General features: G+C 43.5%; 1 protein-coding gene across 1 annotated transcript; it reads left to right on the top strand.

The window, feature by feature from the left end:
• Nucleotides 1–10,589: 10,589 nt before the first annotated feature.
• LOC125407120 (olfactory receptor 10K2-like) lies at nt 10,590–12,822 on the top strand. Its single transcript, XM_048444471.3, has one exon. The coding sequence runs from the start codon at nt 10,651–10,653 to the stop codon at nt 11,593–11,595; it is 945 nt and encodes a 314-aa protein (XP_048300428.2). The 5' UTR covers nt 10,590–10,650; the 3' UTR covers nt 11,596–12,822.
• Nucleotides 12,823–15,266: the final 2,444 nt, after the last annotated feature.

Here is a 15,266-nt window from a genome sequence, read left to right on the forward strand (position 1 = left end):
AAGTTGTTGACATTTGAAAAATCACAACAACCCAGGCATGGTGATGTAGGCTTTCAATCCCAGCACAGGCAAAGGCACAGGCAGGTGGATCTCTGTGAGCTGAAGAACAGCCTGGTCTACAAAGCAAGTTCCGGGTCAGCCAGAGCTACACAGAAAAACCCTGTCTACAAGGACAAGGAGAAAAAGAAAGAGAAGGAGGGAGAGGGAAGAGAAGGGAAAAAAGGAAGGAAGGAAGGAAGGAAGGAAGGAAGGAAGGAAGGAAGGAAGGAAGGAAGGAAGGAAAAAAAAGCCACAACATATGGTAAGTTTCATCCCTTTCTGAGTCTTTGATGGGCTGATGGGTTGAACAGATGATCCATAGAAACTAATGGCTGTTTTCTCATCAGAGAAAAAATAAAACCTTTATCATATTACTAAATGCAAGCAGAAGTATACTGCATGTCTTTCAAGTGTATTTTGTCTGAAAGCAAATTATTTTACTATGAAGATTTATGTCTCCTACTGGAGTAAATTCAGCTCCACTGTCTAGTAAATCTGCTCCTAGCTTATCCCGGGATCCTCCTGGATATCTGGTGTCCCAGGCCTCCGCCTCCATCCTCATCTCTGTTATTCACTTTATCCACCCAGTTATGTCCTCTGGGTTCAAAACGAGTCCATTTTCGTAGATCAAACAAAGTTTATGTGTATGTGTTCTAAGTGTGCACAACTGTTACATGATATCCTGAAAACATAATTTATTTTATCATGTTTATTTGCTGGAGTGGTTGTTTGACTCAAATTCAAAGTCTAAACCCATTTCTTGAATAACACTTGAATAACATCACTTTTACATCACTCGTTGCAAAACAAAATTCAATATGTCAAATCTATTTTATCAGTTCATGGTTTGACAAAAATTTTAAGCTCTATTTTGATGACCAGTTTCAACAGAAAAACAATCTTAATTTCATAAGGAAACACAAAAGATCTAAGATAGACAAAACAATTCTGCTGTTGATTTGTTGTTGTTGTTTTTGTTTTTTGAGACAGAGTTTCTGTGTAGCCCTGACTATTTGGAACTAGCTCTGATGACCAGGCTGACGTTGAACTCAGAGATCTGTCTGCCTCTGCCTCCTGAATGATGGAATTAAAGGTGTGCGCCACCACTGCCCAACTACAAAACAATTCTGAACAACAATAATACTGATGGAGGTATCAATATCTCAGATTTCAAGCTATATTACAGAACTATATAAATGAAAACTCCGTGGTACTGACATAAAAATATACTCATGGACCAACAGAAGCAACTGAAGGACCACATATAAACCCAGAGCCTACAGCTACTTCTTTTTACAAGAAGCTAATAATCCACATTAGAGAAATGGCAGCATCTTCAAAAAGGGTGCTGGTCAAACTGAACAGCTAAGGAAAGTGAAACTCAATCCTCACCTCCCACCCAGAAAAAAAAATAGTCAACTCCAAACAAATCAAGGGCCTCAGCACAAGACCTGATACCCTAAATGTGACAGACTAGAAAGTATGGAATATGGGCATCTGTGTTCATTGTGGCTCTGTTTACAATAGCTAGGAAATTAAAATAGGCTATATTTCCACTAACTAATGAATGAATAATGAAAATGTCATTTATACAAATGCTCAGCTACTAAGAAAAATGAAAGTGTGAAATTCATAGGAAAATGGATGGAGCTAGAAACATTCACTCTGACCAAAAAAGACAGGATGCTTTTTCTCATTTGTGGATGTGCGCTGTGACTCTTTAGCTACGGGTTACCGGACTTGGAATACCCACAGAGGTCAGGAAATCACAAAGCGGCCGTGAGAAGGAGTTGGGAGGGAGGGGAGGAGGCACTGGTTAAAAGGGTTCAAAAGGAACTGTGAAACCGGAAGGGACAAACTGCTGTGTGAGAGGAGAGGACAGGGTGAGGAGGGCAACCTGAAGGGTTAACTAACCCTACAGACTTTTCACACCAGTCACATGGAACAACTGTACAAGTGCCTTAGCGCAGCTCTAACTAAGCACATAAAAAGCGCTACAGAACCGTTACTGGATAACGTGATAACAGAGGCTAACAAATCCAAATCCCAGGCCTGGGAGGGAGGTATTTCTTTGGTAGGTATTGCCTGGAGAATTCTCAAAGACTCCCAAACATTACAGATTATTTCCAACGTTCTCGGTTACTGTCCAGAACTTTACGGTTAAGATCATATTGTTGAGTCATAGATCTGGAAAAATCAAATCGGTACTGTAAGGGAAGCTTCACCTTGCTGGCTGGCTTTCATTGTGCTGGAAATGTGCTATGCATGCTGCCAGAGGAGAAAAGCCATCATCTGTCTTACCCACGTGTGAATCTTGTGAGCTACAGTAATGGTTGGCCTGGCACGACTTGCTCACTGGCACAATAGTGGCATGGATGTTGTGGGCATAACTAGCCCCATTTAGATCAGATTTGAGGTCAGCTACACAAGTTGAAACCCATGCCTGGCCCCATTATTGGGCCGAGAACCTATGGCTAGACAGATAATAGACTCTAGAAGAGAATATACTACTATTATTCTGCTAAATGGACATAAATATCACACCAACTCAAGAATTATCATTTCATTCATAGATTAAAGCACATATCTCTATGCTCATCATAGGAACTTGTGTTTGCAGAAGGAGATAGCACAGAGACCCACAGCTGGCCGGGAACTGGAGACTGTCGAGCGTTCAGCCCTAAGCGGAACATACATACTGCGCTCCTACTCCAAAGGTTCAGCGGTGGTTGCAGAAGAGGCAGAAAGACTGTAAGATCCAAAGGTGGTGAATGACTACAAGGAAAATTGGAGGACAGTGCACATCCAAGGACCTTGGTCAGACTCAGCAAAAGACACAGAGATCTGGGTGCAGGCGGGGCCTGGGGCGAGAGAGCTCACAGGCGTGACTCCTGTCTGGGCTTGGAGGGGAGGCATGCATGGATGACACAGTGTGAACGAAACGTGTAGCTGGGCTGTGTGGGAAGACAGAATTGAGTCAAACTCAGGGAGAGAGCTCGCAAATGGGTGGAAATGGGACTCCACCTGAGTCTGCGCCTGGAGGCTTGGAGTGGCCAGGAGCGGCATAGAGTCCTGGATCGGACACAGCAAGACAGTACGTAGATGCTAAACTAGGGATGTTTTATCATTGAGATGATTATATCACCACCTGCAACCACTGGTTTTCCCAGCACTCAACACATATTTAGTGTTTCCTGTGTAACAGGTTTTTGTCTGATGGAGCACAGTAACAGTTTTAACTTGGAGGTTCGAATGGGTGCATTGCAGGCATAGATACTCTCTTCTGTAGCTTTTAGATTAAATTGATCAGCAAATTAAATTGATCAAATTTCCTAAAACTGCTGCATCGGAGAATGGCTCAGAGGATTCTATGCCCTGAGCGCTAAAGCCTGGGCCCAATTTTGAGTAACTTAGTGTTTGGTGACTTGTGTCTGTTTTCTAGAGTCAACCAAGCTGTTAATTAAACCCAGTGCAGCATCTCCATGGCAATGACTTTGGCATCAGGAGACCCATTGAAGACCTTGTACTATGTAACTACTTTATGGTCACTATTAGCTGTGACTGTGATCATTGGTTAATTAATATAAAAGGGCCTGAGAAGGCTGATTGCATTTGATTTGGGTCTGGGCCTCAGACGCCGGGCCTCAGATGCCAGGCCACGGTTACATGTCTGACTCCAAGAACATGCCGGGCCTTACCTCACCTCAGTGCCCTCTCCTCGTCTAGCAGTTTAACACGACTTCTGCCCTGCGGCCCCTGTGTCTCTGGCCTTTCTCCAGATAGAGAACAGAAAAGAGGAGCTGACCCGTGAAGAGCAGACATCTGCCTTCAACTGATGCCGTTAACACTGGGAAACAAGGGCAAACCTACAACAGCACCCAGGCTTTCCTGTCTCAGGTAAGGAACAGAGGAGGCTGAGGGGTCCCACCTGGGGCAGTGCCAATAACGAATCGGAAAGCCATACTTTAAGGACGCAGTTTCCAAACATTAGTCAGGAATAATTAACCTTAAAGTGAATTCCTACAAAGCTATACATTTAAATTTCATACCTGTTCTAAATAAACTTCATTGTTGCTCTGCCTAAATTTACATAGATGTTTTCATCCAATTCTGATTAAATTCAGCAAGTCACTCCATAGCATTTTAACTGTAAGAAGTTAAACAGTGAGCTTTCTGCAAAACTAAGAGGTACTAGGAAAGATTTAGAAAAAAATACACTACTTAACACAGAGTTCATTATTCAGTAAATGTACAAATAATTGTAGCTGAAGAGTGTAAGAAAATCCTGCATTCTGGGGACACAGAATCACAATCAAGAACGCTGACAGAAAGGCACAGAGAACAGGGAGAAAACTCTAAAACGCAAAAGAAACTGCTATATACAAACAGCTGTCTCCAAGAGCCCGTATCACTGATGGGTACCGTTCTCCCAAGCACAGAGCAAACAGTGCTGTTGCTATTGCCTTCACTTTGGCTTCCTGGCCTTACTATCTTCCAGTTCCCTGTCTGTCAGCTGTCTTCTAGGCTAGACCCTTAAGATGGCTCACGACTGTCACATTTACTGACTTCCTAAAGGCCCTCTGATAGTGATGAGGATTAGCCAGGTCTCTGAAGAACGATCATCAGGCTACCTGCCTGGTGTCTTCTTATACCAACAGAAATGCAAACAGCGCTGTGCGAGTTACTCTCAATGCTGTCCGCTCTTCCACCCCCACTTTCTCGGTTTTTATCAGTTGTTTCAGAATTTCATACAATGGATATTGATTGTATTCAACTTTTTACCCCACTACCCCCAAATCTATCTCCTCTTCCCAAGCCACTCAACTGTGTCTTTTGTTTAACCCATCAAGTCCGATTTCTGCTGCCCAAATACTCTTGGATGTGTGACCCTCCCTGGAGGGTGGTCAACCCACCACAGACCACACGCTTAAAAGTGACCCTTCCTCTCCCAGAAGGTATTAGTTGCCAATTCCTCTCATGCCCACCTCCTCTCTCCATGCTGGAATTTTGTCTAGACAAGAAGGTAGCATCCTCTCTGTGTCCTTCTGAACGGAGGTATTTACAGAAAGGACATCTGCTAACATTTTTGGACCCTGGCCCCAGCTCCAGAATGCATTAATTTCCAAGGTAAAATGGATGAGGCGATGTCTCAACAGATTACACAGGTGCTTCTTTTCTTTAGATATACTCACGGAGACTGAAGGGATGCGCTGCCCTTTCGTCCTTGTCCCCTCCCCCACAGAGCCACTCACACAACATACAAGGTAGTCTAACCCTGGTTCTGTTAGCTTTGGGAGTGAACCTAAGTGGAGTCCCTAACATCTATGGTTCTCAAAGTTCTGGTCTGTATAGGGGAGATATTGAAAGCACATGGCTGTTGTGAGGACCAAGTGAGATTACATAATAAACACTAATTCTAATTACTAATTGCACTGCTACAAAATAGATCCAAATCTTGATTAAGTAAATGATGCATGATGGTGGCGCACGCCTTTAATCCCAGCACTCAGGAGGCAGCGGGAGGTGGATCTCTGTGCGTTCGAGGCCAGCCTGGTCTACAGAATGAGTTCCAGGACAGTCAGAGCTACTCAAAGAGACCCTCTCTCAAAACACAAACAAACAAACAAAAACAGAAAGAAAGAGAGAAAGACAGACAAAGAAAGAGACAGAGAGAGACAGACAGAAAGAAAGAAAGAAAGAAAGAAAGAAAGAAAGAAAAGAAAGGAAGAAAGAAAGAAAAGAAAGAAAGGAAGAAAGAAAGAAAGAAAGAGAAAATGATAGTAATTCTGGAAATATCACAAACAATATTAATAAATTGGTAATCTTGGGATGATGTTTGCAGAGACTGAACTCATATTTTGAGGCTTTATTGTTGTTGCTCACTTGTTTGCTACTCTGTCTCCCTTTCTTCTTTCTTTGTTGAGACATGGTCTCACAACACAACTCTGGATGGCTTTGAACTTGAAGCTGTCATTCTGCCTCCCCAGTGTCGTGAACATAAGGAGTGCCCCACATCACTCACCTTTACTTATTTATTTTGTGAACTGAAAGCTAAAATTGTATTCATTACGTACAAAAATGATAGCTTGAAGAATGCACACATTGTGAAGTGGTTAATATAGATAATTAACACATAGCACGTCACACAGCTTCGCCTTTATGACGGAAGTAACACTGTTAACAAGTCCTAAAATGCAGTATTGACGTTTGCTGTGGCTTCATGATCTCAACGTGAGGTTTACTGCAAGGAAATAAAAAAAATGGGGAGAAAGTTGTCTCTCATCTCACAGGCCTGTATCGATCTATTTCTCTTCAGTAAATGTGCTGCTTCCTGTGTACACAGCAGCACATTAGAGTCCTTCTGAATTCCGATGGCCAGTTAATGCAGAAATAGCTAAATAGCTCGATCAAAACGCCAACATGCTTAGTGCTAGTTATGAAACTACTTATTGTATCCTCAAGATATTTCAGGGAATTTTGGCTTGAAATACCTTTCTAAATGTTTGTAATACCCTGCCTTGAATATTTAGAATTGTACTCTCTTTCGTTTGAGAAAGAAATGTCAATTTAATTAATATTTATATCTATAATACAACATGATAGGTCAGGTGATAATAAACTACTATAGTTATTAGACGATTTGTTCCAGTCTTTAGAAGCTCCATATACTACTGAAGTAAAGGCACAAAATGCTGAAGACATAGCTTAAGATATGTGTTTAATAATTATAAGTCATTCTATGATGAGAATCCTCTAATCATCTATAATTTGATCATTGGTCTTTATCTCCGTTTGCTGTCCTCCAAATAGAAAACCTGGGAACCTCCTTTACTGGCTATCACATGCTGAAAACACATGTAGAAAACCTGGGAACCTCCTTTACTGGCTATCACATGTTGAAAACACATGTAGAAAACCTGCATGTGTGACTCTGAGCAGACAAGGATGCTCATGGCTGGGGGGAGCACTTGCCTTTCCACAATGCAGAGAGGAGCGCCTGGAAGGCAGATTTATATGCAGCTAGCAAGAGCCTTATAGGAGACAGGGTGTCACTTGCTGCTCCTATGCTGTGCTCCTATGGTGCTCACTATGGCTGGGAACTTGCCGTGATCCCTTGCCTCAGCCTCCCCATCGCACTGTGTGCTTGGATTATAGGTGTATGCCACAGAACAGAACTCGCCCATTTTAATTCACTTTAAATATAGGTCCGTAAGCATTCTCTGTTTATAGAATTAGCATTGTGTGTGTGTGTGTGTGTGTGTGTGTGTGTGTGTGTGTGCGCACATGTATGTGTATGTGATCTCTATTAACCCCCACTAGCCTTGAGAAACAGGAATTGTTCACTTCAGCAGAACAATAAAAAATCAGAGTCAAAAGTAAAGGCGATAAAATCTGCCTGAACTCAAAGCACATCTCATTCCTATGCTTCCTAACTTCGCATGAGGGCTGAGAATTTAAAAACTGAACTTAGAACTGCGAATAGATTTACCAAACTATCGGTCAGTAAATCCTTCATGTGAGACTTTGGGCAAGTAACCAGGCGTTACTGTGGGGAAGAAGATGTCTGTCCCTTCCCAGGTCTGAGGAGGGCTAAGAACAATGATAAAAACAAAACACATCAGAAAAGAGACAGCGCTAATCCAGGAGCAAGAAGCCGTAGGGGTCACCAGAACTATTTGTCTGCTTGGACTAAAATTATAAACACTAAGTAGTATCCGGTTTCATGAATGTTGTGCCCAAAGTGCTTTGGTCATATGGCAGATTTTAAAAAAATCAAACACAAGTTAAAAACACTGTTTGCCAAGAATGTGCACAGTGCTTCTCAACATCACAGCCTTAGCAATGACCTCTTCTATGGACCATGTCTTACCTTTGAACCCTGAGCAAATAGATGTCTTGACTGGGATCTATTTCTATATTTATTATTACTGCACATCTAGTGCCTGAAAAATGATTGTAATCACACAGTTTAGTATTTCTGTTTGGTGGCTTCTATTGAAATCTCGCCTAAGGTAAGCTACATTGCCAAACTGCTTATTATTAGCATTAAAGCAATAACTTTGTTTTTAAATGTGATGCATACAATGATATTCACTGTACCTTTCTCACTTCCCTAGATTCCTATGTCCCAGAGAGCAGCAAGGACACTTAAGCTTAGAATAACTCTAGGGAACACAACTCCAAACTCAGATTCTCTTCTGTTCTTTTTCCTCATTTTTAAAATGATCTATTTCTTTTTATTTTATGTGCATTGGTGTTTTGCCTGCATTTATGTCTGTGTGAGGGTGCCAAGTCACTTTGAGCTGCATTGCAGACAGTTGTGACCTGCCATCTGCGTGCTGGGAATTGAACCCAGGTCCACTAGAAGAGCACCCTGTGCTCTTAGCTGTGAGCCATCTCTCCAGTCCCTATTTTTCCTAATTTTTATTCTTTGTGGTTTTTTTGATTGGTTGGTTGGGGGGGGTTGGTTTTTCTTTTTTCCTTTTTTTCAAGACAGGGTTTCTCTGTGTACCATAGCTGTCCTGTAATTCACTCTGTAGACCAGGCTGGCATTGAACTCATAGAGATCCGCCTGCCTCTGCCTTCTGAGTGCTGGGATTAAAGGCGTGAGCCACCACTGCCCAGCTTTTCTAATTTTTAAACTAAATTTGTCTTTAGGGTTTTAATGGATGACATCTAGGCCATGTGGCACAGAAATCCTTAAAATATAATGATAGTAAGCAATCTTTATGCCCAAGAAGAAATAGCCCCGATGACACTGCAACTCAAGATAAGAGCCCACTCAGGACTGAGGCCAATGACAACAGCCTTGCAGAATAGTTAATGATTTACGAGAAACTCTTAAGTGCTTAATGTGGTCCCAGACATGCAGGAAAATTGAGTTCAATATTTATCAACTTCACATCTTTCTCTCAAGGGGACAAATGTATTGAAGCGATATGAAAGCAAGACAATGCAATCTTTCAGAATTAAGGGAACGTCATATTAAGTTTTTCATTCAATGCCTTATATGAGTCTGAGAAAGAAACAATTACTTCTATCAGAAATTACCAAAACTTTTCCTGAATATGTGATTTGAATGGAGCCTAACTATAAGGCACTTATAAATAAAAATATAAATAGTCTAACTTCAACAAATAATAGAGGCAAGAAAGCACAGTGCTCCTCTTTCCGGCCATGTGAGGTACAGGTCTTCAGAACAGCGTGGTAGCTGAGCTTTGCCTTCTCAAAGGAAACACTTTGAAATGTGTGAGGATTTTGAACTATGCAGTAACCACGAATAAACTTTTTATGAGGGGAGTAGCATAACGTTTTCTTATATTTTAATTTGATATTTATATTATCTTATATACAAGAAGATAAATCTGCCATCAGGGAGACAAAGTGGTGAAGACACACAGGAAAGACAGTCATGGAGTGACTTAGAGGTTGTAGGGGGAACGTGGTAAAAGTTTGACCAGAACCCTCTCCAAAGCCTGTAGTTCTCGCTGAAGAAGAAGAAGAGACTTGGACAAGCACTGAAGTGTGGGTAGAATATTCTGTCTTGGGATGGATAAATAGAGAGAAGGAAGGATGTGCCTGAATTTTACTTTAGAGTAGAATAAAAATGCAGAAGAAAGGATCACCGTGATGAAGGTAGCAGATGGCAGAATTTATGGCTCCTACAATAAAATAACAAGGCAAACACAACGGAGAATGTGTAGCTACATGTTACTGGAAAATTAAAGCCAGTAGTAGGAATTTAGATGCACAGAAAATGGAAAGCCAGTGAGCATTGCATGAGCTGCAGACAAGGACGGCGATTTCAGGAGCTGGTTTCCTAGTTGTAGACGATTTCCTTCAAAGACTGTGGATGCAAGTTAGCCAAAGGGATGGGTGCTGCCATGCCCAGGCATCCAAACACAAACCGTGGAATGAAGATAAAAGTACAATTCAGTCAGAAGCTTAGGAACTCGGGGGCTATGCTACCAGGACTACTGTGACGCCAATGCTAATAGACAACAGCTTGACTTCGGATCTTCATTGCGCGGCGGAATAACAGGAAGGAAGAGAAATGACAAACTTAGAAGTAAAACCTGGGAGCACATACAGTATCACTGTCCAGATCACCTCCTGTGTCCAGTATCACCTCCTGTGCTTCTGCTAATGCGTAAGGACTTCCCTCATTCCCTCCCTGCGCGGACTGAACTCTGATAGGTCCTCATCCCCCCCCCCCCAACCCCCACCTCCCTGCCCGGACTGAACTCCGATAGACGCTCCATGGAGTGTTTGAACGGGACTGTGGTAGGCCCTAATGCCCCCTGCTAGGTCCTCAACCCCTCCCTGCCAGGACTGAACTCTGATCTGCTAGGTCCTCATCCCCTCCCTGCCCGGACTGAACTCTGATCTGATAGGTCCTCATCCCCTCCCTGCCCGGACTGAACTCTGATCTGATAGGTCCTCATCCCCTCCCTGCCCGGACTGAACTCTGATCTGATAGGTCCTCATCCCCTCCCTGCCCGGACTGAACTCTGATCTGATAGGTCCTCATCCCCTCCCTGCCCGGACTGAACTCTGATCTGATAGGTCCTCATCCCCTCCCTGCGCGGACTGAACTCCGGTAGACGCTCCATGGAGTGTGTGAACGGGACTGTGGTGAAGGAGTTTGTCTTCCTCGGCTTCTCGACTCTGGCTGAGCTGCAGCTGCTGCTGTTCATTGTCTTCCTGCTCCTCTATGTGTTCACCCTCAGCACCAACGCCGTGATTATCTCCACCATCGTGCTCGACAGAGCCCTTCACACCCCCATGTACTTCTTCCTCTCTGTCCTCTCCTGTTCGGAGACCTGCTACACCTTTGTCATTGTGCCCAAGATGCTGGTCGACTTGCTGGCTCGGAAGAAGAGCATCTCGTTCCTCGGCTGTGCCATCCAAATGTTCGCCTTCCTCTTCCTTGGCTGTTCCCACTCCTTCCTGCTGGCAGCCATGGGTTATGATCGCTACGTGGCCATTTGCCACCCTCTACGCTACACGGTGCTCATGGGGCACAGGGTGTGTGTGGGGCTGGTAGCCGCCGCCTGTGTCTGCGGCTTCACTGTGGCACAGATTATCACAGCCTTGGTGTTTCACCTGCCCTTCCAGGCTTCCAGCCAACTCCATCACTTTTTCTGTGACATCGCCCCTGTTCTCAAGTCGGCATGTCACCACGCCCACTTTACGCAGATTACCATCTTCCTGCTCTGCGCGTTGGTCCTGGTCATCCCTCTGTTGTTGATCTGGGCATCATACATTCACATCATTTCTGCCATCCTCCAGTTCCCCTCCACATTAGGGAGGTACAAAGCATTTTCCACCTGCGCGTCTCACCTCATTGTTGTCGTAGTCCACTACGGATGTGCCTCTTTTATCTACCTAAGGCCCAAGTCCAACTACTCTTCAAGCCAGGATGCTCTGATATCGGTGTCCTACACTATCCTGACGCCATTGTTCAACCCAGTTATCTACAGCTTACGAAACAAAGAGTTCAAATCAGCTCTTCATAGAGTTATAGGAAGAACAGTCACCTTGAGACAATGCTAATCTATGCCCTGCCTTTTTCCAAATAACTAAGAATAAAGGACACGGAGGGAGATTCTCAAGATGGAAATAACTGAGCATCATGTTCAGAAATAGAGACTAGTTTTCCCTCACTTCCAATATAAGATTCAGAACCACACAATGTCTTGCCTTGATGACATGAATTATTGTCCAGTAAAGAATATTACAGGAACCTATTTCTGTTCTAGGGAGCCAGTGTTGAGGCTAATCTTGACTGTCAATGCAAATAGCATCTAGAATCAGCTAAGACACACATGTCTGGGCAGATGTGTGAAAGCATTTCCAGAAGGGATTAGCTGAGGGGAGGTCATCCCTCAGAGAGAACAGAACCTTTCCACATGTAGCCCAGACGTAAAGAGGTCTGAGGAAAGGGTGTCGTCTGCCGGCCTGCTTTCCCATATTGCACCTATGTCTGCTATTTTTGTTGTGGCTGCTGCTGCCACCACCCTGGGATGGCTGCTTTAGAATCCCGACATGGACAAGGAGAGAGGACATGGACAAGGGACAAGGACAGAAGACACGGGCAGAGGACAAGTGGGCCTCCAGGGACCCTCCAGGCCTTTAGTACAAACTTTTCGACTGCTGAGAAGTCAGCCTCATGGAATGAGCATCCATATGCTCTCAGCCTCTGCAGCATGCACATAGCTATTATTGGACTGCACAGCCAGTCTCTATGGTACAGACCATTCTACTGGCTCTATCCCCTGGGGAGCCTTGTCTAATGTGCCTGGAAAGCACTTTTTTCCAGGTTGTGCTCTTTCGAAATAATTGCTGAGTTGTGTTATTTTGATATAATTGTTACAATTTTAATGAGATAATTGGACAACTACCAGTCAAAGCCTGTCACATATGTTATAAACAATTGATGCTCTCATGAGAAAGTCACAAAACAACTATTTGGTGTTTCTTTACGTTTTTAATTCACTGTGTGCTGATAACATCAGTGTATCTAATGAATAAGACTTTCTTTTTCAATTTCTATGCACGGGGAACAAATCAAAGTTTAAAACCTATTTTTCTCAGCATTTGCCAGGTGGAGAACTGTACAAGGAATCTCCAGTATCTGTTCTTCACGTGACTCTGAACCATGTGTTTAGACCAGAACCACAGAGGGATGCTTTGTTTTTCTCTTTATTAGAGACAGGAGCCAAACAGAACTCTGCAACACAGATGTCTGTCATGTTTCCTTCCATGCTCTGCTTGCAAATAAAGAGCCTCCAAATTCATTTTTTTCTTCTTTTTTTTTTCTTTTCTTCCACAAATTAGTTCTTCAGTGGTCTGCTATGTGTCAGTCAACTTCATTTCTTCTGTGTCTTTAAAGCTTGAGACAGTGTAAGGATAGGGCTTGAAGAGAACGAGTACTAAAGCAAACTCGATTGAACTTAGGCAGCCGCTAAGTCATTTTTTCTTTTGCATGATAATGACCTCAGTCTTCTAGCAAGTGTCTCGTGAAAAGAAAATGAACTTATGGGCTTACAACCCGTGAATTATTGTGTATCAACGAGTCATGAGTACACGGGTCAGCAAGATGGCTCGGTGGGTAAAGGTGTAAGCTGTCAAGCCTGAACACTTGATCTTGATCCCTAGAACAAGCATGGTGGAAAGAGAAAAATTAACTCCTGCAAGTTATCATTTGACCTCCACATTTATGCAATGGCATGTGCACCCCAACACACAGGTATATATTATACACACACACACACACACACACACACACACACACACTTGATAATGTAAAGCTTAATAGAAATAAGCTTTTTTAAATAGAAAACAAACAGCATCCCTCAAACTCAAACAACAACAAGGTCATGGATGTTAGACTGCATTTTCTGGCATTTGATTCTCTGTCTTATTTCTCCATATGACTAAAGAAGTAAATGTACCAGACTGGAGAGCTGGCTCAGTGGTTAAGAGCACTGCCTGCTCTTACAAAAGTCCTGAGTTCAATTCCCAGCAACTACATGGTGGTTCACAACCATCTATAATGAGGTCTGGTGGCCTCTTCTGGCCTGCAGGATTACATGCAGGCAGAACACTGTATAAATAATGTAACATATATATTATACATGTAATATATACATGTATATATTATACATATATATTATACATTTTAAATGTGTGTCACATTTAAAAAAAAAGGAAGTAAATGTACCTTGAGCCCATGATCTCTAAAGTTTAAATTGAACTTCTTGGTCTCAGTCATATACACGTACACACACAGAGAGACACAGACACACAGACAGACAGACAGACAGACACACACACACACACACACACAATGGTGGTAGCCCATGCTTTAATCCCAGCTCTTGGGAGGCAGGGCATTCGGATCTCTGTTAGTTCAAGGCCAGTCTGGTCTACAAAGCAACTTCCAGGACAGTCAGGAAACCCTGTCTCAAAAAAATTTATTCTAGTCTAGATTTTGTGGGTGGCCTGGGGAGGGTATAGATGGGAACAGGGATGATCAAGTGAAGGAAGGAAGAGACAGAGGGAGAGCGTATGGGTAGAGATGACTGGAATTGGCGGATTGGGGGCAGATGATATGAAAAACAGTGCAGTGAAAGCTTCCTTGAACCTGGGTGTGACCCTAGTGAGGACTCCTAGTAATGGAGGATACAGAGTCTAAACCAGGCGTCTTCCTGTTATGGGGAAATGACAGCTCAGAGTTTGTGGAAGTAGCCAACCAATGACTGGTCTAACCTGAGGGGACCATGCCACCAAACTGAGCCCATGCCCTATATTGCATGACAAGAAACCAGAAGCATGGATGGCCCCGAGACCTAGGGTAGAATCAAACACAACTGACCAATATATATATATATATATATATATATATATATATATATATATATATATATATATATATAGAGAGAGAGAGAGAGAGAGAGAGAGAGAGAGAGAGAGGTGATTCCTAACAAAATACCCATAGATCGGGGCCTAGTCCAGTTGTCATCAGAGACGCCTCCTCCAGCAAATGATGGGAGCAGATGCAGAGACCTACATCCAAACAGACAGAGCTTAGGGAACCCCGTGGAAAAGGGGGAGGAAGGACTGTAAGAGCTGGAGGGGTCAAGTGCACCAGGAGAACACGGCCCAGAATCAACTAAGCAGGGCTCATGGGGCTCCCAGAGACTAAATCAGCAATCGTGGAGCCTGCTTGGGTCTGTGCTAGGTTCTCTGCCCATGCACTGTGGTTGTCTAGCTTTGAGTTTGTGTGGGACTCCTAACAGTGAGAGTGCGAGGGGTGTCCCTGACTTTTACTTGCTAGCGGGACCCTTTTCCTCCTACTGAGTTGCCTCTTCCAGCCCTGATAAGGGGTTTGTATCCAAACACAGTCCATCTTGTTATACCATGTTCAGTTGATATCCCTGGGAGACCTGCTCTTTTCCGAAGAGAGACTGAGGAGCAGTAAATCTGGGGGAGCGGAGGGGTGCTGGGAGGAATGGAGAGGGGAAGCTGCGGTCAGGATGTATTGTATGAGAGAAGAATAACTAAATTAAAAAAGAAGAGAAAAACCAAAAGAAGAAAAGGAAGTAAACGAGGGAGGGAGGGAGGGAGGGAGGGAGGGAGGGAGGGAGGGAGGGAGGGAGGGAGGGAGGAAATTCAGCCAATTTTGCCCAGCGCACACCTTTAATTTCAGCACTCAGAGGAAG

This window comes from Myodes glareolus, chromosome 22, assembly GCF_982192425.1.
Source record: "Myodes glareolus chromosome 22, mMyoGla1.1, whole genome shotgun sequence".
In the NCBI taxonomy this organism is placed as follows: domain Eukaryota; kingdom Metazoa; phylum Chordata; class Mammalia; order Rodentia; family Cricetidae; genus Myodes; species Myodes glareolus.

Coding starts and splice junctions, on each gene's coding strand:
- LOC125407120 (XM_048444471.3), top strand. CDS start 10,651: ATGGAGTGTGTGAACGGGACTGTGGTGAAGGAGTTTGTCTTCCTCGGC.